The 23,484-nt window shown below is 46.2% G+C and overlaps 1 protein-coding gene across 1 annotated transcript; it reads right to left on the bottom strand.

Annotated features, from left to right (window-relative positions):
* Nucleotides 1–798: 798 nt before the first annotated feature.
* AP-1-2beta (adaptor protein complex 1/2, beta subunit) lies at nt 799–23,387 on the bottom strand. The gene is made up of 19 exons (XM_089573671.1): nt 23,130–23,387; nt 22,938–23,003; nt 22,558–22,663; nt 21,604–21,739; nt 20,587–20,832; nt 19,331–19,591; nt 17,953–18,107; nt 17,376–17,516; nt 15,551–15,716; nt 15,367–15,455; nt 15,158–15,260; nt 14,964–15,041; nt 13,340–13,620; nt 11,880–12,081; nt 10,172–10,315; nt 7,628–7,773; nt 7,046–7,175; nt 3,414–3,740; nt 799–2,742 (listed from the first exon to the last, which is right to left on the bottom strand). The coding sequence occupies exons 2-19, from the start codon at nt 22,972–22,974 to the stop codon at nt 2,668–2,670; spliced, it is 2,823 nt and encodes a 940-aa protein (XP_089429797.1). The 5' UTR covers nt 22,975–23,003; nt 23,130–23,387; the 3' UTR covers nt 799–2,667.
* Between the last annotated feature and the right edge of the window lie 97 nt (nt 23,388–23,484).

Raw genomic sequence — 23,484 nt, 5'->3', positions numbered from 1 at the left:
GGCTCTGTATTTTGCCACAAATTTTATCACCTAGAGGTGCAGGTCTTAGTATCCAAGCATGCTTTCAACTGCAGACATGTCCAAATGCAATTTTTGAAAATCAACTTTAGCTTTGAGAAGTGCTGGAATTGCATCTTTAGGCAATATTTCCATATTCTAGCCACAAAACGAGATCAGTGATGCATTTTGGACGTCTGAAAAAACCCCAGCGGTATTGGAGCAGCGACAAATATTTAGTCTACACATTTGATGTCAAAGCTTTCGTTAAGCATGAAATACTTGGGTGCATGCCAGAACAGTTTTAGTCCACGCTGTTCAGTTGACTTTTTACTGCTCTGCAACGTTCGCTTGTTGATGAAGTGGTTCACCATTACAGGCAGCATTTCTGGGGTACACCATATTTGGTCACGTTACTATACCTCTCCATGTCATCAAGTGGTCTATGGTCATGGCACCATTTTATTTTCAGACTGTTGCCAAGGTGGAAGACTTCAAGGATCGCACTCAAAGTATACATCCTTTTTACACTCCATCAGTTCAGTCTTTTTAAATGACCACATCAGCATTTTGCATAGATATTCCAACAAAGTCCTCTTCTTCTCTACCATGCAAAATGATTCACCTTTGAATAAATCAACAGGCCTTCCTGGTTTTTTTTAAATTTTGTTTCATGTATTTAACATCTAAGCCCATTTGAAACTACTCAACAGAAAGCTAAAAAGTATTCTGCGCTCAGTTTCCTGCAACCTTGGAAGTCCCCACTTCAGAGAAAGATTACATCAGAAAAGGCAACTAATATTAGCCACCAATCTTTCAATGCATTTTATTTTTATACAGACAACTTTCACACTTACATTTTCCAACTTTTTCTGTAACACCTGGCAAAAGCCAACAACTGAATGCATCGCACAAGTTCATGACAATTAAAAAAAATAAAAAATTAAGGTTAACCGGGCTTTTATACATCACTGAACACAAGTGTAGACCCCACCCCCCAAAACCTCATATGAATGGAACACAAGCACTCGAGTGAACATTTTGTCGTAGATCGAAAAAAAAAAAATCTTAGCACGATTTACAATGGTGTTCCACAGACTAAACTACGCATGCACACGCCAATGCATTCTGTGCTTTGCAACAGCACTGAGACATGTTTATGCATGTACTTTTATGGGTAAAAGCTTAGCATAAATGTACAACATTTGTTATAGTAGCAAAAACGAAAACGTGCATACTATTTATACAGCTTTCCGAGGGAAAAAATGGGTCAATGCTTTCACTTCTGTGTCACTGTTAAACTTTTAAACCATCCTTCTAGTCCATTGTGGTACATTTATAGTGAAAAATGAAAAACAACACTGCCTTTTACAAGCACGATTTCCAATCAAGCAATGCAAGGGGTACTAACACGACATTCTAAAAAAAAATTAACGAAACAAAACATGCAAGCAAACAAAAATGTGAAGAAATTGGATAACCCAATGACTAAGATACCAGTGTTTTCTTATTAACACACCTAAGTCCGAGCATTTATTGGTAGGTGCATTGCTTTAGGTTTTAGCATGAAAGGCGCTTACTGCCAGCCACAGGAACTAGCCTGCCCTGAAAGCTAAGGTACACCGACACTTGTCACACAAGCCTTAGCCGAAAGCATCTTTCCATCAACAAAGTTCGTGGTTTGAGTTTATTCAGTAGAAAAATTTCCAAGAAACCAGCTGCTTTAGACCTCTCCTCCCACATAAGACTGCAAGCAAATCTATGCACTTACTAGCGTCATGATTTTAAGTACATGCATGCTTGAAAGGCGCTTGCATTGTGTGTAAACTAAAAAGCTCCCCCGCTGTAGTAGCTGCCACCAGTTTAGTTTAGCTCTTAGTTTAGCTGTTTTGCGAAATGAGGACACCAACAACCTTGTACAGTGGTGGCAAGAATACAACTGGTTGTTCCATGGCGACAGAAGCGAAAGTGACAGAACACACTCCTCGATTCCAAGCTCGTTACTCATATGAGAAACCAAAGCACTCATTTTCCCTCTTCTTATGCCCAGAATTTGCATCTGGTGTGCGATGATCCAATGCTGCAAGAGTGCAGAATCTTCGCTGGCTATCAGGCCCTGACAGGATCTCGGACCCCTCACAGCAGCTGAGTGAACTGCGAAAGACTCGGCAATAAGAATAACGTCTCACTTATGTGTGCCCTGGTGCGACGTTTGTGAGTCTGAACACGGGGCTTTCAATGGCTAACTCGCTCCTTTGAGGCAAAACATTCACGTTCACACACATCTGGTCAACAGAGAGCAGAGGAAAACCTAAGAACTCCTTTGCAGGAGAAAAAAAAAAAATGAAAAAAGCAGCTACACAGCCACTGAGCAAAGAAAGACCTTTTAGTTAAACTATACACTATAATCAAAAGTGACATCTGGGTCGGGAATGTCCAGTATATAAAAAAAAAAAATAGAAAAGAATTTTGATGCCTCTGCAGGCAAACCAGATTTTTCAACCAAGCGCACGTGTTGGGTCTACTTCACACCAACGTGGTGATATAACTTAGGAATGTTGCACTTATGCTCAGCATACATGCCACTCAAGTGGGGAAAAAAAAAGAAAGCCAAGTTGGAGACTCAAACTCATTAAAGAAGGCATGGAGAAACATTCCCGTTCAGTCTTCTCAGCTGTGTAGGATAAGTTCGTATATCTGGTGCACTCCGTGCGCGACCTCCAGTGCTCTCGTCTTCAGAGACAACTGTAAAGAAAAAGAACAGCCACAAGAAGAATAAGTCTTTTTTTAGTTAGGTCACAAAGTCGCAAAAAAAAGTGGACGGGGGCCTAAAAGATTAGGGTCAAGTAAGGCCTCATTCACACACCTAGCTACCTTTCACCCCATTGCCATCATGTCATCAACATGAAAATAAAAAAAAAAGACCACTAGGGCAAAAGAAGCGACACCAATAACTAGGCAGCTGTGCTGTCATGTCAGCATCACACCAAACTGCCAAGACAAAAGCAATAGAAGTGGGGACAACAAAGTGAGTCATCTGCCAAGTTACCTTCATGGAAGCAAAAAATCTTTGTTAATCGCAAGAAACTCCTTGCAGTCTGTAGGCTCCCCACAAACGTCGCCAACCCAAAAGTTAGCGGAAATGTAGATAGTGTGGATGCTTGGTGTCCCGTGCCGGCTGCACTGATGGCATAACGGTGGTGATCAAATAGCAACAAAAAAAATAACGGAACGAGACCTCACTTCTACCTTCAGTATGCGTGCGCTATATGAGGAAACCCTCTTGCTCTAGGGCTGGCCACAAAAAAGTTATGATAAACAGAGTGGTAGAAATCCATGACAGCCAAAAACGCAGCACGCCAAAGCCATGGTGACCGACAGAGCTGCACAACAAAGCCACAATAACCAACACTGACCGTGATCCTGGGATTCCCTGGCTGGATCTTGAGCTCGGCGAGCACCCAGATGCCATTGGTGAGCTTGAGTGACTGGTAAAGCATATCCTGGCCATCAACGTTGCGCTTAGCGATGGTGAAGATGTTATTCTGCTGCAGCTGCTGAGCCAGCTGGTCGGCCGTCAGCGGCCCAGCATCCAGCGAGAACTGCAGCTCGTTTTGGGCCGGGATGTCTTTCCATGTGGCCAGGAACATTCGCTTCTCCATCAGGCCATCCTCAACGTAGAACACGTGCATGGGCACCACGCAGCTGAAGTAGAAGACGTCCACATTGTTCTTGATGGCCACCTGGAACAGCAATGCAGACCACTCTGAATGAAGTGCTTGTCTTTGTTTTTTTAGAGTGTTAGCTGGAAAATGAATTACTGACGTTGTTCGGTGATTTAATGTGGCAATTCTGCGTGGTCAGAAATCAATTAGAATACCTTGGCATTTTTGTCAGCATGAACAGTTTGCCAGTAATTTTGCACTTCTACCACCTGGGGTTCTTCAATGTGCATTGACGTCGCACAGTACACAAGCCTCTAGCATTTTGTTTCCATCAAAATGAGACCACCACAGCCAGAACTGAACCCACATCTTCTGGGTCAGCAGCCAAGCACCACATCACTAAGCCACTGCAGCAGCAAGAACGCAAGTAGAAGTACTTCTAAAAACTAGGCTGACAAGTTTAATTCGGGTTGTTGCGTTGGGTCGAGTAAGAGGACGGGGCTTCATGTGGTCTGCGCGTTGATAGCGCTGATAGAACTGCAGCTTGATGATCGCAGTATCCCGAATATGACACTTTTCATGACGACCATGCAAGGTTTTGTGCCAGTGTCCTACATGAAGCTGATAAACCTACTTAACCAACTAACTGCTCAAGCGGGTGATAATAAACTAGAACACCGCCATTATGCAGCTATGTTTTTCACTGGACCACGGAAAGAAGAAATTGACGGACTGTTACGACAGACTAATGCGAAATTTGAGCGTAGCTCTTCCCACGCCACCTGCCACCGCCGGCAGGTGCGCTGCGCTGTAAAAACATACGAACTGAGAAACGTAGTAGCCAGGAAGTGGAGACAGTAAGAGGAACATGCTTCTCTAGAATTTGCAAGGCTCTGTGGCTCTCGCGGTTGTTCACATGCACAGAAAATTCTAAATGCCCTGCACTGGTTCTCCGTCTGAATGAGCAGCTGCTAGTGTTAAGGAGGCAATAGCAAAGAGGACGGGTGCATGGAGCGGGCAATGGGCCCATGTGCGCGCTTCTGCACTATTTTCACAGCAGCCACTTCAATCCTACACGACCTTCCTCTATTGGAACCTAAATATTGCATTTTTAAGCTGCAGGTTACAGGAAAAACGCAGATGACAGAAATATGCTTAGAGGCCAACCCGTGCAACTGCATTCTCTTCCAGCGCAGCCAAGGCACTGTATACTACAGCATAGTTTTGTTTTCGAACCTTCGGTCATTTGCGCTCATGCCGCAGTGATGATGGAACTGCACCAATCAACAGCTGCAACAAAATTCACAATGCCCATGAGTGCTCAGCGTCGTAGCGGGCACACCGTGCAACACGCCAGAAGCCGCTTAACAGTGTGGTGGCCAATCGCTGTTGGTGTCAAGTTCTGTTTTGGTGCCGTTTTTGTTCCACGCATGCGAAATGTGGGAGGCATACAGCTTCACAGTGATGGCGAGCACGGAAGAAAATGGTGGTGCATTTCAAAGCGAGGTCAGCGTACCCGGAGAAAAGCACACCGCAACCCTGACCTTTCTACTGCAAAACCGTAAACAACTGGCGACACGCAAGACTCCTCTCATTATACACAAGCCACTGTACAGTGCATATTGCTGGATACGATGCAGATTTTCGCTCTAGTCGCTAGGCCTAATTACGAAGGCCAACGTCGAAGGAGCACTTGCTGCGGCCGTTTATCGGTTCTTATCGTTTCTTCGCGTTCTTGTTCCGGGCCCTTCGTACTGCGAGCGCAGCACAGTTCCCACAGCGGCGTGTTCACTTTTGAGTCTAGACTTTGTTCCAACCCGTGCGTTCACCGGCAACATGCCAAGGGCAGCACAGCCAGGCTGAGCTCGTGAAAGCAGTTGCCGCCCATCCTCAGTGTTCGTGACACGCAGCGAAATTTAGTCATGAGGAGGTTCAGAATGTGTGCAATACAAGTGACCCCTTCCTCCCGCATATTGGCAATAAGTTCAAGATTCTTTCGGTGAAATTTGACTTTCTGGACTGCCCAATTTTTCGGTCGTTTTTGCGGTCCCTAGAGAGTCCGAAAAATATCTACTGTATATGCCTTCCATGCCAAGAATACTGACTATTGCAGCTAAAACCAAGTTTGACTACTAAATTCAGGGTACTTTTATCTTTGTTTTTGTTTAGTTTAAGCTGAAAAGTCGAACCATTAGCTATAGACCATCTAGTGTTGAGAACAGTGCGAAGACAGGTGTTGCGGCTGAAAAACCAGGAAAGAAGTAGCAAAACTAAACAACCAACTCTGAAACAAAAAAATTGTTGAGTTCCCTAGGAGCAATCGAAGCGGTGGAAGCCTCCCAAAAAGCTTATCAAAACAAACTTGCCTTGACAGAATTCATAAGTGAAAAGGGATGTGTAATTCGTCTACTAGTTCTGTTCTGTTCACCCCAAGCGTTTGATATTTATGTTTCGCATTATTATTTGTTGCCATTGTGTTCTTTTTGCGTGTTGTTCCACCACATTTTGATACTTGTTACCTGTTCAACGATTCTGCTTTTCTAGTTTTCTTAACTGTTCAGTTTTCTTATGTTTGCACTTTTGCCGCCACCCCCCTATGTAATACCCTTGCATGAGGGCCTTTAGGAGTTTCTGTAAATAAATAAAACAAGAATAGCTCTGTTATTGTGAACCTTTTGCATTCCTAGAGAAATGTCATTTTCAAAGCACATATTAGAAATTGCGCCCGTTGGAATGAACATGAGAGGCATGCTGAATTCGATGCCACAAATCAGCAGACACTGGGAAGCATTGTGCAATTTCCTCCAACACCCTCTATCCTTATCACGCGCAGCACCGCTGATAACATGGTGCTCGAGCGAATTGACAAACAATGAAAGGAATCCAATTATACGAGACCTGAAACAGAATCTCTGGTGACCTACACCTGTGGCTTCACAACAGTGAGGCTACATTTCACTGCACTAAAAACTGGAAGCAGTGCCAAGCACTATCATTTCAGCGTACACCTTCAGATAGCCTGGGGTGAACGCTCAAGATAAGCCACACACACCGCAGGAATGTAAAAGTGCATTGTTCGACCAGCCTGTCTCAGATGAGACTTTGAAACCGTGCAGGAAGCAAGCCTGGTGCCGGGGCGTCAAACAAGACTAAGTGGGGCAGACAGCCACACTGACGGATGGCTGACCAATGGCTACAAAAGCATGCGTCTGAGCAATCCCAAACACATTTCTTGCGATAAGTAGTTGCCAACAGAGAGGCGGATCAGAACCCTCTCACTTACAATTCTTGCACAGACGTCAAGAGACTCATTGGGGGCCCATAGGCAGCCCAAGACAAGGCAGCCTCTGAAACAGCTGCTCTGTGAACGTAGCACCACCTACCTGCAGATTGGTGAGTGGGTCCATCTTCTGGACAGGGCCAGTGGTGGCCAGCTGCAGGCTTGCATCTGCCGGGAAGTTTGGCTGCAAGGGGGCTTGCACCTGAAGCGGCTGTGCAGGAGTTAGGCCAAAGCTGTGCCGATGAAAGAGGGGGAGGGGGGGGGGGGGGGGGATAAAAAGATCAAGGGCTTGGACTGGGATACTGGATTTAACATCTCAACAATACACCTGGCACTACGAGACACTGTAGTGAGGGCTCCAGATTTATTTCAAACGCTTGTTTTTCTTTCTTTTTTTTTGTTTTTTTCAAGGCATTTCTGGGGTCCTGCTCAACTAACCTGAATTCCACATAACTTGAACAAATTTTCTGTCTCCTCCGAGTTCAAATTACAGCGAGTCAGCTGCATGTGTACACATTTGAACTGCCTCCCATTTCTAAACAGCGCATAAAGTAGTAAAGATCTGCAATACATTTTGCGCACCCGCACAACGAAATCGTGCCTGCAGAAATTTATCGCGTAAATAAAACTTACGGCCCCTTCATGCAAGACTAAGCTCCTGCAGAAAAAAAAAAGGCTTACCCACCTGTTTTTGTTGAACTGGATGGCAAAGCCAGTCATGGCCTGCATTGCCTTATTGCTGAAGGTCATCTCCATGAAGATCTGGCCGTTCTTTCGAGTGAAGGTGCCGGCAATCTCCAGACCCTTTCCTCGTGCTGCAGGCAGCCACACCTGGAGGCAAGAGTACGTAGAATGAAGGAGTGGAAACACCAATACTTCTTTGTTTGCTTCGCTGTTAATTCATATGTTATCATTATCCACAGGTATCAAATCTGCAGTCTGTTAAAAAGCTACCTTTAAGTACACGCCCTTGTTCTCAACTTTTTTTCTTGGCTGTTTGAATATTGCACACTGACTTGTGCAAGCAAGGTTGACAAGAAACGCTGCCCTAATGCTTCTGTGATCAAATTAGCTGTAACCCCATAGCTCAACTTTTATAATAGGCCTTCACTCTTATCGCATTCCTTGGCTTAGAGAGAAACTAGTTACATGCATTTTAGCAAGTTCCCTACAGCAAAGTTTCTTGAAAGCTTTCAGCAAAAAGTTGCCTAACATATTACATAAGTGCACAAGAACTTGTTTCCCATTAAATTAAAGTATATATTTGGAATCAGCATGCAAAAATACATGCTTCCTGAAGATTTTGTAATAGTGACTTCATTAATAAAATTCTTCTAAGACACTGATCCCACCATAAATGAGCAGTAAGCTATACAGCCAGTGATTTTCAAGTCTGTCATTGTCCTTTTTGTGGGCTAGACTAGGGGTTCTCAAACTGGGTTCCTAGGAGTGGTTTTCAGGTTCCTTGAGCATTCAAGTCTGTGCACACCTCCATCACCAATTTTCATTTACCCAGTACATTCTGGGACTACTCATACTACAACTGCTTATAAGCACGCTGTTTCACTATAGAGCCAGTCACCAATAACAGAATTTAAGCAATTTTAAAGGAACCACGTTAAAGGCCCCATTTTCCAGTAAATTTGGCGTCACCGCTGTGAGAAAAAATGTGAGCACGGCTCTGGCAGGTGATAGCTAAGAGCTGACATGGTCAGGCACAGATTGGTAGTAGGGTTGTGCAATGTCAAGCGACATGGCCGATTTGGGAGCAGCTGCCAACTCAGGCTTCTCAAATCGGATGGGAGGCTGAGGGGAATCGAACCCTCCAGCAGCTTTCCATTCCGAGCCGTACATGCTCCCCCGGACCACGCAGGCACAGTCATATACAGTAGAACCCCGTTCATACGTTTTTCACCGGACCGGGAAAAAAAAACGTAACAGCCGGGAAAACGCAACAGTGAGGAAAGCACCGAAAATTAATGAAAACAGTGCAGCTTTGACTTGAAACAACTTATTTCCGCAAATTGACCCTAGGACTTTAAAAAATCGAGAATGATGGATTGCAGTTTCTTTCGCTCGCCGGAAAGAACAACGCGTTTCTCAATAGCAAAGGCCGCATTGCTGTCAGCGTCGCTTTGCGGTGCGGCCACACCGCACGCAGCAGTGCTGTGCAGTTCACGCGCTCACTGCAGTCCACGCTGAAGCGACGTTGTGCATAGCGTCAAGCACTGAAATGTTCGTAGGCTGCTCGCCGCGCTGCTCCCGGTAGGCCGCCCCGACTACCTGTCGACTGCGTTTAGTACGTCCAGCTTTTCCTCAAGGGGAAGCGCCTTCCGCTTACGCAACGCTATCACGCCATCAAAGCACGATAAAGATGTTGCGACTGAGAGAAGGATGAAAAGGAAATTGCACGGGCTTGCCGACTGGCTCCAGCCGAGCCACCACCGCTGTCACTTGCAGATAGAGGAGAGTTAAAAGATAAAAATAAAGAGTGAAAGAAAAGAAAAGACGCGCGAGGTGGCAACAACTGCGTCCGCCGAAGCGAACGCTGGCTGAAAAAAACAGATAAGCGACCGCAGCCCCGCGCCTCCTCGTCACCACCTCCCAGATAAAGATCGCGACATTCGGCGTTCGCGAGGCAGATAGCCATCTAGCGGCGGCCTCTCCAACTCGCGTGCGGCTTCTTGCAGCCAGTTCCGTAGCCAAGCCTGGCCAAGACTGTCAAAAATCAAAATACCGGTTGGCGCGCATTGCCCGGGCGGGTTCGGGGAGCCCGGTTGCGACGTATCATGCGGGATCGTTTCCTCGGCTACGACGTAACAGCGGGGTTCCCAATACATTGGATCATATGGAAGCTATGCCGGGACCCGAAGAAAACGACGTAACAGCCGGGAAAACGCAGCAGTGAGGAACGTAACAGCGGGGTTCTACTGTAGTATGACTTGGTTAAGTGGGGTTTTATAAGGGCGTTATTCCACTAAAGCTATCGTGTCATATCCTTAAGGCAGAGCTTAAGTGTCTCCTCCAATTTTTTTTTTCTGAGAGGCTACACCTCTGCATGATCTTTTTTTTCATCAATTTTAGGCAGGAAGGGATGCAACGCAAGGCACCTTCTGGGCGCCATGGGGGTTCAAAAAGGTTTAGCAAGTACCCTTGGACAGATCATTTCAACGACAACTATGTCGCAACAGCAAGGAGATGATCCTAAACGGAGGGGAAGGGAGCTTGCCTGCTTGGGTGGTGTGTAGAAGGTGCTGGTGGTGCCGAGGCCAAAGATGTCACCCAGCAGACCAGTTGTGTTGGTGGCACCCAGGGGAGCGGCTGCCGCTGCTGGGATGGGTGCTGCTCCCGCTCCGCCAAGAGGGTCACCCAGCTGCGAGACAACGAGCCGACAAAATGTGCACAACTCGCAAACTGCAGGTACAGCACATTCAACTTATGCAAAAATCTGTGCATTAGGATACCCGCAGCGCAGTTCATGGCTGCTTCACGTGAGACCTTTTCAGCCTTGTACGTGACGAGAGGTGCGCGGCAAGTTACTACATCGTAAGCGGGTACTAGATGAGTGAGGTCTTTAAATAAAGCTGAGCCGGGGATTTCATGCGACTACATCCAAAGCAGAACAATCCCCTAAAAGAATATGCTTCAATCATGTTTTACTGCACTGTGGGCACTCATTAATTTGAAGTTGCTTTGTTGAAGAATCAGGTTTATTTTTATTGTTGCTCTGGTCCCGACAAAATCAAAAGTAATACAAAGGCACCACTTAATTCGCACTCAGAATACAGTTAAACTTCGATGTGACGAACTTCAGTGTAACAAAATCCTCGATGTAATGAAGTTTTCACAACTTTTTGTCCATGGAACAGCATATATTTTTATGCTTCAATATAACCAAGTAGATTTTGCTGCACTTTCAATGTTCAGAAATTGCAGTGCGGGCTGGAAATGAACCTAAGAAAAAAACTAGTGAGCAGCATGTGCCAAAGCGTGCATTGGAGTGCATACATAAGATGGGTGGCGCCTGGCTTTCACATACAGAGCGCGCAGGCAGATGCAAATACAACGATGATTACAGCGACGAGCTCGCCGCCAGTTACGCCATCTGGGGTAGTACGAGCGAGGCTGGCACGAGAGTCTGCGCAGCCTTTGCAGCATGCCAAGCTAGCCCGCAGTTCTTGCTATCTAGTGCAAAATCGTGCGCCGTGTTAATCGCGTTGACAGATGCCCAAAGCTTGGTAAAAGAACTTGAAGGGTCAGCGGCACATCCGTCAGCTGTGAAACCTGTCGTGTACTCCAAACCTGACAACCTCGCTTCTCGCTTAGACGATGAGCGCACGTGCAAAATGACACACACGCGGGCTTGCAGCGAAAAACAAGAGGAGCGGGGTGGGCCTGATTTCGGTTCATTGGTTGGCGACTGGAGGACATCCATCTCGCTCTCGCTGACATGGAGGAAAAAAGAAGAATAAAAGAAGTGGGGGGGGGGGGGGGGTAGACGCAGATGGCGTAGCCCACTGGGATGCTGCTGCCGCCGGCAATGAGCTCGCAGCCGTGGCAGCGGTGGAACATGTCAGCGATGCTCGTGGAGTGCTCGGAAGTTTTTCCCGTGAGTTATCCGCAGTGCATTTTTGGCAGATTCTTAGCATGCAGACGAATTCCGATGTAGCAGAATTTCAGTATTACGAAGTAAACTGCCCTTTTACAGACTTCGTTAAATCGAGGTTTAACTGCAATTCAAATAAATTTTCAGTTTTGCAGTTCGTGTTAGCAAGAGCCAACTACATCAAATTTGGAACATTGCGATCTGCAAGAGAGTGCCACGACTGCGGAGCGAACAGAGCGGGATTCGGTCTTCCAATTCCGGTGTCCAAATCGCCCGACTACTCCGACACCACTAGCACTGGGCAGCCATGAGAGAATGCAGTTGGACTCACCAGGCTGTCCAGACCGCCGCCAAAGATGTCCATGGCCGCTGAGGGAGCAGCCGCAGCTGGAACGGCTGCTGCCACAGGAGGCACGGGAGGGGGTGCCCCAATGTCCATGCTCAGCAGGTCCCCAATCAGGGTGTCGGCACTGGGGATCACTGTCGACTGGTCCCCGGCTCCTGCCGCTCCAGCTTCTTCTGCAGAGCCCACTCTGCAAAAAGACGACAGCAGCAAGGCACATCAGCCACCACTTCAGAGCGTGAATCTTGGATGCCAGACGAACAATTTGATGTCCGGCGTGACAGCATAAATATGTGCACAAGAAGCTGGCGATATGCAGTGCTAGGCACAAGAGGCCGCTATTCTTCAACCACCATGTCACGGGCATAGTTCGGCAGCGCATAACGGGCTGGCGCTGTCTGTTCTGCCATGATTAGGCAGATAACATTAACCTCTTAGTAATGAACCCAGCATTGTTGTGCACGGTCATGCTGTTTTCATAGGTTTTTTTTTAAAAAAAAAAGCATTTATATAAAAATGAGAATATGTACCCCGAAAAGAACGGCACTGAGACACAGAATAGATTTTTTTTTTTTTCAGACAGTGTCATACATTTTCAAGTTGTCATGCGCGATCACGATTCCACTGAAGCAATTCAAAAGAGTCTGGCGAGAATGAAAATTATAATGATTCCCGCGTGATAAATGAAAAATGATATGAACGAATGCAAAAAACCAATAAACAAAGTTAAAAAAAGGATGGCTACGAGGAAGGAAGGAAAGCCAGAAAATGGGGTTGTTTTGCAATGCCACAGCAGCTAGGCATCGGAACTGAGAAGATGCATTGAAGGTGAATATAAAAACGATGACTAAAATCATGCTACTGGCACACAAATGCCACATGACATTGTATGATCACCTGGTTTCTTTTTTTATTTTCTTGATATGAACACCTTGTCAGTTTATTACGCACTGCAAGAGCTGTAACTGCTGTTTTTAATTAAAAAAAATTATTGGCTAAATTAGGCTACGGCTTAGTTAAAAAGATTTCGCCAGAGCCGTCACTGGCTGCAAATGTCATGTAGAAGCTGCTTAGTGCTGATGCTCCTACACACTTCCTGCTGCACACCTTTCCTAGCACAAAACTCATCTGAGCTAGCTGTTCAAGACTCACCACCTTTGTTCTGCCACAGGAGTCTCTCTCACTGCCGCGTGGTCGTCGACCGCGGTATCTTGCCGGTGGCAGCGCTCTCCACGAGTCTCTCTTACATTATGCTTTGTTTTTCTGCGGCAATACTTTTTTTTTTACAGCATCAACAGTATTTTCCTCTTTTAGGAGAGAAGCTGTGGTGTGTGTATGTGCGCATGTGTGTATGCGCACACATGCACGCATATGAAGGCACAGAGTGGTCTCCGTATAACGGCTCATGCCGTAAAACTAAGTGGCAAGAAGTGAAACAACACGCTCACGAGTTGTGCCTGGGAGGCAGGGCCCGACGGAGGCCAACGCGTGACCCCTCCACGAAGGCAGATGGTGGCTTGTGGTAGACAGAGGCGAGGCTCCCGATGTGGCAGATGAGCTCGTCGAGCAGGCTGGGCTCGAGCAGGTCCGTCTCCTCGGAGATGAGCGGTTTCTCGGCCAGCACCACCTCCTTGGCTGCAGCAGGGTCGGTGGACAGCAGCCGCCAGTAGATGAAACCCCGGTCCCTCAAGTCCGGGTTGTCACTGTCCTGTGTGGCCAGGCTGAGGACCTGCACAGAGCAAGACGGATCAGCCAGGTGCCTAGTCCATCTCTTCGAAAAACTTCCATTCAGGTCCTTTGTCTGTCCATGTGTTTAAAAAAAATTATAGAGGGTCAATGCGACTGATGCAGCAGAGTATGCGTTAGCACTGTGTTCCCCATCGGACGGAGCAGCCGCTACTGCAGACTGGTTCGGACTGCACACGCGGGTGGAGTGATCCAGTCCATCAATCACAATGTGACATGCCATACACCTGCTCCAATCCAGCAAGCACAGTGCAACATGCTGTACCCCCTCTCCACTCACATCACACATCAGGAGAAGGAACCAAAGTCATGCATGTGCACATTATATGGTAGACTGTGCACTTTATATGGTAGCCTGTGCACATTATATGATAGCCTGTGCACATTATATGATAGCCTGTGCACATTAAATGATAGCCTGTGCACATTAAATGATAGCCTGTGCACATTAAATGATAGCCTGTGCACATTAAATGATAGCCTGTGCACATTAAATGATAGCCTGTGCACATTATACGGTAGACTGCACTTTATACAGTAGCCTGTGCACATTATACGATAGCCTGTGCACATTATGATAGCCTGTGCACATTATACGATAGCCTGTGCACATTATACGATAGCCTGTGCACATTATACGATAGCCTGTGCACATTATACGATAGCCTGTGCACATTATATGATAGCCTGTGCACATTATACGGTAGACTGTGCACTTTATACGGTAGCCTGTGCACATTATATGGTAGCCTGTGCACATTATATGATAGCCTGTGCACATTATATGATAGCCTGTGCACATTATATGATAGCCTGTGCACATTATACAGTAGCCTGTGCACATTATACAGTAGCCTGTGCACATTATACAGTAGCCTGTGCACATCGCGAGGTAGCCAGCGCAAATCGTGAGGTAGTCTGCACACATCATGAGGTAGCCTGTGCACATTAGTTGGTAGCCTTAGCCTCTTCGATCTCGCCGCGGCTCTTGGTAGCTGGAACATTATTTTGGTGCAGCCTTGATGCAATTTCGTCGTTAACCACCAATCTGTAGCAGCGTGCAGCAGATTTAATATGCTGGTGCTGGCTGCAGCAATTGGCACAGCATTCCATCTGCCGCTACACTGCAGAACAGTCGATATTTTTATTTCAATTACAACAAAAATAACTAGCCCACACAACAATACCTCCAAGCCACACCTATAACCCATGTCTAAGATGATCTGAGAGCAATGAAGCCAATGCTACCTTTTCAAAACTAAGCACACAGAGCACAAGCACAGATCAGCCTGTAATAGGCACAATAAAGGTGAAGGAGAACTATACCTGTTGCACAAGTTCTTGGGTTTCTGTGGGCCGTTTCAAGAACAGCTTCACTATGGCTGTCAGCAGTTGAAGTTGAACCTGCAAGACAGATAGTAAATATGTCCATCATTGCTTTCGTACTGTAACCAGCCTGCACAATGCTACAGCAGCAAGTTATAGTACACATGGATGTGAAAACATCCAAAAACTGTCACCTGAGTATTCTCATCATGAAAGCCTTCGAGAAAACTTTCCAGCAGCTCATCTGCGTTGTCAATGCGCTCTGCATACTCGCCAATGATCCATATCATTGATGCTCTGTGCAAAAAAGACAGAAGCAGAGATAAGGCCACAAATGTCAGGGCAAAAAAAAGTCGAGCCTCTCAAGAACAATGAAAACAATGAACTTCTCAGAGCAACTTACCTAGCTTCCGGTTCATCTAGTGTATCCAGGTTTTCACACAGCGTGGATATAATGCTTTCGTACTTGTTTGGATACTTCCTAAAAATGTCCTGTGGTTGAGAAGGCCACGGGAAAGAACGTGTCATGAGTGAGAGGCCACCTGCCAAACACAAGATTAATGTAACCTGCTTAAAAAAGGCTCCACCTTGATGACAACGATGGCTTCCTGGACGACGTAGTTGACCTTGGTCTGGATTAGGTCAAGCAGTGTGCTGACACAGCGCTCGGCCGACTGCTCCACCTTGATGGCGCATCGACCAATGGCTCGCACCGCCTTGCGGACAAAGTCAACGTCCACCTCTGTTGCATACCTTCACAGGAAGAGGGAATGCAATGTTCAACAACAGACTGCCCCTAAGGGTACAAGCACCCGATTAACCAGTCAACATGAAAAAGAACAAAGGTAGTAGAGATACACTGCTTAACTAATACAGATAAGATGCACATGCATAGAATAGCAGACAGATGAAGTGCAAAGGCGGGTGGCCTCATACACAGTCGGCTGCCGATGCCTACAAAATATGACAGCTGCAAAAACAGCCTGGAATGAACAGGTGCACTGTGCTTCTGCACTGGAATTTGAACTAAGGGGTGCACCTGTCAGCGCAGAGGTGCATTGACAAGTGTAAGCAGCAGTTCCTGTAGTCTAGGGCAAGTGTGCTGGCTGGAATATTGCCCTGCTTTTTAATGGCTATTGTATTTTGCACACTTTTGCATACCTTTGGAAAAACTGAAGTGAATCATGGTGACCTGGTCAATTATAACATCGTCGCTCCATTACAGACCTACAGCAGTCATTCCACCCTTTTTACAGGATGTAGCCACCCTCTGGAAAGTGCGCAAAACTTCGTCTACTACTCAGAAAATTGGTTGAAAACTAGCACATGTTTTCCGTGCATGCAAAGTGGAAGGTGCATGCTAGACAGCTGCCACCACCTGTCACATGCATCTGCCACCAGCATGAACTACACACGCACAATCGAAGCTGGCTATTTGCAATCAGCGAGGCCCAGAAAAGGAAGTAGAAGGAGAGGCGCGAATGCACGGAGCGGCCTTGTGGAAAAGGCAAATTCAAAATGTACTCTGACCCTAGGTAGCATGCAATGCCTCAGGCAGATTTAATGATCCTGACCCTCAGATGCAAGCATACAGCACACATAACGAAAGATGGAAGCATAAAAGTTCAGCCCATGCCAAAATAGCACAGATAATAAAAGAATCACTAAGCAGATTACATGCTTTTTCTTGCTTTGTTATTGACAGCTGGAGTTCTTCCCCTTAACTAAGTTTTACTACCACTACTACCAGGAGTAGTACTATGTACTACTAGGCTTTATGATAAAGTGAAAAGCCATCTTGAAAGCCATGCTGGTGAAACTTCGTATTTAAGGCAATAGCACATCACATTGCCAAGCAAAAAATAATGGCAAACAGCAGTGCTAAATTTCACGCACTGAAGCTTCAGCACTGCTCATAGTGCCTTAGGAACAGTATGAACAATGGTTTTGCTACATTGCTTTTGTGAAAGAGGCCCCCGAGTCATCTGAAGTCATTGAAAAATTGACAAAAATTACTTTAGCAAAAAAAAAAAAGCAAATGAGCCGTAAATTTTTTTTTTTTGGGGGGGGGGGGGGGGGGTTATGCCAAAGAGCATCCAAGTCCTCTCCCTTCATATACTGTCCTCATTAGAAATTTCATTTCTCACACAGCACAAAACAAAACTTCTAAATCAGACAAAAATATACAATATGTGGCAATGAATAAGAGCAAGGAGTTGCATGCTAGGTCATTGTTAACAACCAGGTACTCCAATCATGCAAAGCACAGTCCAGCCCAATACAGCACTTGGCAACTAGCCCAAGCTAATGAAACTGGGCACAACCTAAAAGTTAGATATGCACATGTGCACCAACAAACTAAGCACAGCAGATGGCACATAAAGCGGGAAGTGAGTGCCTCAAAAAACTCACTCTTTCAGTTCTGCCAAGACTTGGGCAATGTTTGCCTGGGATGCCAGGCGGATCATGATGTCCAGTTTCTCCAGCTTCACGTATATGGGGTCATTGTACTTGACAAAGAACACCTTCATCTCATGTTTAAGTATGTCAGGCCTGCAGGAAAGAAGGATCATCAGGCTTAAGGAACAGGCTCAGAGATTAGACTGAGTGAAATGTACAAAACAAAAATCGCCGCAATATGTCTAGCATGTTGTGTACTGTACTCCTTACGGTGATGATGGACTGGATCATGATCCAGTCCATCATCACCGTGTCACATGCTGTAGCCCCTCTTTCCACTTACCTGATCCAATCCAGCCATCACAGTGTGCCTCACCATATCTCCTCACCACCGATCCCTCCCACTGATTCACCCTACCCTCTCCCTGACCACCCTGAAAGTGAAGAGATTTCTCTCCACCAAGGCTTCACCTGCCAACGCTGGTCACTATTTGCAGTAATGGCGGTTGTAATGCAAACGTATTAAAATTTCAGGTCACGACCACCAGCCCAAGCCTCTGTAAGCCAAGGCAGAAGCATATAGGCGTACCTCTTCTGCACGATGAGGTTAATGTTCCTGAGGGCCACGTACTGCACCTCAGGCTCACTGGACAGAAGGGTCACCAGGGGAGGGGCCAGCTTCTTCGTCAGGGTGGTGACGAAGTCAGAGTCACTGCTCATCATCTCCATGAACTTCATCAGCACCTGCACAGGCACACACACACACACGCCATAACATGAGAAGCTATGCGAGGACTGGTAAGCACCACCAATCAAAAATGTTTGGAACAGAAACATAAAACACTAGACTAGCGCCCGATGGCATTAAGTACAAGCATCATGTGCCACACTTGGGGAGCGAAAACAAATGAAACGAACAGGCGCACTTTAAAGAGCCCACATGCACTTAAAGAATGATAGGATGCCTTACAACAGAAACCAGACAGAACCATAAATAACATCACAAGTGCACAGAGAGGTTTGTCTTTGCAGCCATTAAATCCTGCCAGCCATGCAAACATTGCTAGGCTTTTGCATAGCATCCCAGTCAGGAGTAAGGCTTCGGTTCTGGACACAGTGGACCACACTTAGTGGGAACACTCAAGCATGTGGTTATGTACTCTATGCTGACTGTGGGAAAAAATCATGAAGTGGCACCTTGTCACGCTGTCTGCACAAGGCACTCACAGATGGCGCAGAGAGGAGCGCAGTAGAATATGCTAGACGTTCCCACTATGTGTCATTCACCCTGCACACTTATGCCTGGTATCATCCACCGAACAGCAAATAATGAACTGTGGTTTCAGGACACCTTTGTCTAGATGACACTTCGAACATAGACCTACTAAGTGGCATTATGACCGGAACACTCAAAACCAACAAAACTAACACCTGGCTTTGTTGAATGCTACATGTGACATTAATGTGCCCAGAGAGTATCAACAAAGGAATCCCAAAGGCACGTGTGCTGGCAGCCACAGACTTAGTGATGCCGCTGACAGTGCCACAGAAGCAGAAAGCTTGGAAGAGTCACCAAAATAATGACAACTGAAGTCCAAGTCTTCAAATTCTCACCAGTTAAATGCATTGCAGTGGTCTAAGATAGGACGGCATCAATCTTCTTATCACATAAAAGCGGATTCCAGCTTGCTGCCATCTCACGACTTCAGACGCATTTTTTAAGGCACTCGCAATATCATAGTTTTGCAGCGGGAGTCAGAAGTGCCATCTGACACACTCTAAGTTAGGCTACATTTTCATACACCACCCACAGAAAAGAGTGGTTGGATTTGACACCCAGACGTTAGAATATGGGTAAACTTAGCTTAAAACAACAAGCAGAAAAAATGTCCGGCAGTTCTAACGGCGACCAAGCACAATGGCTGCATCTATATGCTGCAAAGCAAAACGGGCGAGTCCACACCAACCTTGACGGCCGAAAGGACAACGGCTGCATTGGCATGTGCCAGGCGAGGAGTCACCCGCTCGCAGATACTCTGGGCTTCGCGTTCGTCCTTGGGCGCGTAATTGGACAGCGAATCAAGGATGAACACTTGGCCCCACTCGGTGCACTCGTTCAGTGCCGTCAGAAGCTTGTTGATGGTCGGCCCACTCATTTCAGTCAGCGGTTGGCCACTGCTCGAGGCCTCATTCATCTCGGACAGGGCTGCCACCGCATTGGCCACCACCTGCACCACGGACCACAAAAGTTCTATTGAGGGACAGTAAAAGCAGTGTGATGATGCCAAACTGGCAAATAGCAGTCAAACTACAAACATTCACAACACATATAAAGCAGCAGTAAACTGGAACTCATCCCTGAACTTTTGTACAGAACAGAACATATACAGAAACCTGAACTTGCTGTCAAGAATTGAAACAAAACTTTCCAGCATCCCTGCAACCAGCAAATGAAAAGGCTAATGCCACGACAACGGTTCTGTCGCATCCATGTGACACACTTGATACTTTGCGTTGGGAATTTACCACTGCCTTTTCCAACTGCACATGTTCAGATGGCAAGTGCTTATATGCCACAACATCCTCTCTCGGGCTACTAGCATAGAAAAGCACCAAGCAGCCCAGTAAAAAAATTCAGGGGGCACTTTGGCTCTCTCAAGTGCTGCAAGGCGAAAGCCTTTCCTTGCGCACTGGTTTGCATTTCTTTATTTTTGTTTAGTTTTTATTTTTACCTATTTAAAAAAAAATTGTTTTTTTTGGGGGGGGGGGGAGGGGGGGGAAGGGAGGAACATGAGGGTGAACGAAGACAATTTATTCACTAGACGCACCTTTGTTCATTCCAAACCATCGAGCTGGCGTGGCGGAGTGGTCAGCATGCTCGTCTCTCGCTCCGGAGACCCTGGTTCGATTCCCCAACTCGGCCAATTTCCTACTGTTTTATTTATTTATTTATTTATTCTGCTTGGAGCATCACTATACCACCCCTTTAATTGGTTACTAGCCGAAGCACAATTGGCCCCGTTTGAAATTCGCGCACTGTGACGTCACGGCCATTTCGGCCAATTGAAAAGCGTGACATTTCTGCCAACCACTCCTGCTTACAACGATGAGGCATCAAAGGCTTCCACCTTAAAATGTAGTCCGTCAGCCGCGGATGTAAAGCGGGCTGCAGAGAGCCCCATACGACGAGAAGAAGTAGTGCAGGGAGGAACAAGGGGCTCACCATGGGGTTGGAATCAGAGAGAAGGTCTCGCAGCTGATCCAAGAAGCCCTGGTCCTCCACGAGGGGGGCGTTGATGTCATGCAACTTGGCGACGCACACGGCAGCCGTCTTTCGCACGTAGGGGTCCTCGTCTTTCAAGCACTTCCGCAGGGGTTCGCATAGGTACTCCGTAATCTTGTCCACACGAATGCAACCCATGGTGCGCACCGCCAGCGCCCGGATCAGGGGGTTGCCGTCCTCACAGTCCTGAGCATCAACGATCAGCGAATAGGTAACAATATACCCAACTGCAAATCCTTTCTTTAGGTTTTCCACTGTCTACAACAAACAGGTGAGGAGCAGACAAAATGTTAATTAGAAGCACACGAAAGCATGTTCCTGGGCACACAAGCAATGAAATGCCATGCCTGAGCTTTTTGAGCTTTTAAGCTGTCACTTCAATGCAACCACTACTTGTATACAACATTTAAAAATGATACTGGATGTTCACCATTGAAGATGGGTGTAGTCAAAAGCACAAGAGTGACACAGACTAAAAGATCTAGTAGAATGCAGTTCTTGGCATGCTGCCTCTAAACAGCTGCAGTGACCCATAAAATACTAAAATTTACACGCACAGCGTGAAGTGATGCCAAGCAACAGCAGGTATGTGCACAACGTACCAGGCATTAACTTTTACCCATCTCAGTTTCACATGTAGTTTATAATGGATAGCAATGTATCCCATCCTTCCCAGTCCTCTTTCTGTATATGAAATTGTCTCATCTGTCAGTATGCTTTGCTTTGTCAGATATTACATATCTTCAAAATGAAATAAATGTGAAGAAAATCAGAGAAAAATATTCAATGTTAGTAAGAAAACACAGCACTAAAGAACACATCTTTGCAACAACTTAACAAATCTATCAGTTGTGTACGCTAACGACCTTTTGCTCCTAATTCTGAGCAGCTGGATTAAATCCCATAGGATGCATTTAAGGCAAAGATTTGTAGAAAATCAGCAGAATGTTCACTCACTTTTACAAATGTATTCACAGCCATTATAGCCATATCAGGTTGACTCTTAGCATAATTCATTAGGTAGAGGTAGACAAGCTTCTTCAGTTCCAGGTTGTCCGTCTGCATGCAATTCACTACATCTGGAAACAAAGCACTGCAAAAGAAGATTAAAACTATTATCAACACAGCTTGTAGCATCCAACACAAGAGGTGGAGTCCAATTTTTACAAGACAACAGCGCTGCAGGCAAAACAGGCTGCACATGTCACCACAAACTTTTACAGGGAGATACAAGAGAAGTCAGTTACTGCATCATTTCGCTTCCTCAAAAACCCAATTTTCAATTTATTTCCACTTTGTGTCCAGTTTCTCACATTTCATCTGCAGTTCTCCGACTGATGCTCTACACATCTAGATGCTTCAAATGCATGCAAAACCGATTCATGCAAATTCCTAGCCTGTTACATTCACATTGTCTGGATACCTTGATTGTCTGGGTACCTTTAAAATGTATCGTATTGATGACCGTGATAAATCAAATTTATGTGGACAGTAGGGGTTCAGTAAACGATATAAATTGATTCTTGCTCAAAGCGTACAAAAAGCATACCTGGCGATTGCTAAAATGCCTTTTACACACAAAACGTCTCGAAAAGAATTTCATAAACTATGGCGTCACAAAGTGGCATCTGTCCGAACTCGTACACCTATCTGCCTCGCTACGGCTTGCGAAACATACGAAACGCGGAATCAGTTTGGAGTGACTTCACTACTTTCGTAGCTGCTACCGAGTATTTCAAACTGGACAAAATCACTGGCGCATAGAGACCCAGAACCTTAGCATTGCGAGCATTCCTCTGTTCAGGGCACTCAGCAAACAGAGCCGTCGGACGAGCAAGGAAATCCACGCCGGCATTCGTAAACACATCACAGTGGTAGGAAATGTGGCCTGGTAACGCCGGCAAACCCCACCTGACATCTTTGCCGACTGTCATCGAGGCGATTACTTTCTTAACGGCCTCACGTTTCTTCTCTTTTTTGTCGCTGTTCAGTTCGCTCTTCAGCTCGAATATTTCACCTGGAATCGGAGAGCAGCGGTTAGTTCATGTCCTGGACGTAAAACTGCAGCCGCGATACGCCAACGACACAGAACATGAGCCGGTTGGTGTTGCCGCCCCCTTCACAGCAAGTGCGTTCGAGAAAAAAAAAACATAGCTCTTGCTTGAAAAATCAGACGAGCTTTCAAGCTTTGCAACTTATCGACGCCGTGTTGACCGCGGTAGATGCTCTCAATCATCGTACCAGGTGCACATATGCGAGCGAGAAGTAAAATGAAACATGCATAAACTAACCTTTCTTGGTCGTGGTGAAGTACTTTGCGTCAGTCATGATTGGCTAAAGTAGCGGTGCACAGTATTCTGTAGGAAGCGAAGAGACGGGTGAGGATAACGCCAGCAGACGACATCAGAGCGTATCGGGGCCGTTTAAATCACACGGAGCCATCGTGATAACAGGCAATGCACGTCCAAGACACGCAGACTCACCGAAAAGAACGTGATTTAGGCGTAGTTGAGCTCCCCTCTTTGAGCGCTTCCCGTGTGAATCGGCGCTGTTTTCACTGAGCCGGCGGCACCATATCCAACCAACCTCGATATTGGAAAGCTGGCGGGGCTGCTTTGGCGATGAAGCGACGCTTTCAGTGCACGAAATCGCTTGCACACTTTCCTCCCGTAAAGTGCATATACGCCCCTGTAGGAAACACTCCCGATTATTGCTTGTGTAGCGCTGTAGCGCTGCGCAAGCCCCGAAACTCGCACTTGACCCGGCGTGCGGCGCTGCTGTCCGGTCACTTCGTTGTTTTTTTTTTTCATGTCTAAAATATTTTTAAAGATAATGCCA

The sequence above is a fragment of the Amblyomma mixtum genome, chromosome 2, assembly GCF_055824585.1.
Source record: "Amblyomma mixtum isolate Tamu chromosome 2, ASM5582458v1, whole genome shotgun sequence".
In the NCBI taxonomy this organism is placed as follows: Eukaryota; Metazoa; Arthropoda; class Arachnida; order Ixodida; family Ixodidae; genus Amblyomma; species Amblyomma mixtum.
Note: the sequence above shows the minus strand (reverse complement) of the source record. Positions and strands in the feature narration are given on the sequence as shown.

Excerpts from the sequence above, each read along its gene's own strand:
- AP-1-2beta (XM_089573671.1), bottom strand. The coding sequence starts at position 22,974 with ATGACTGACGCAAAGTACTTCACCACGACCAAGAAAG. Across the intron at positions 10,316-11,879 it reads GCGGCGGTCTGGACAGCCTG|CTGGGTGACCCTCTTGGCGG; the intron begins GTGAGTCCAACT and ends GTTGTCTCGCAG. Across the intron at positions 7,176-7,627 it reads ATCCAGTTCAACAAAAACAG|CTTTGGCCTAACTCCTGCAC; the intron begins GTGGGTAAGCCT and ends TCATCGGCACAG.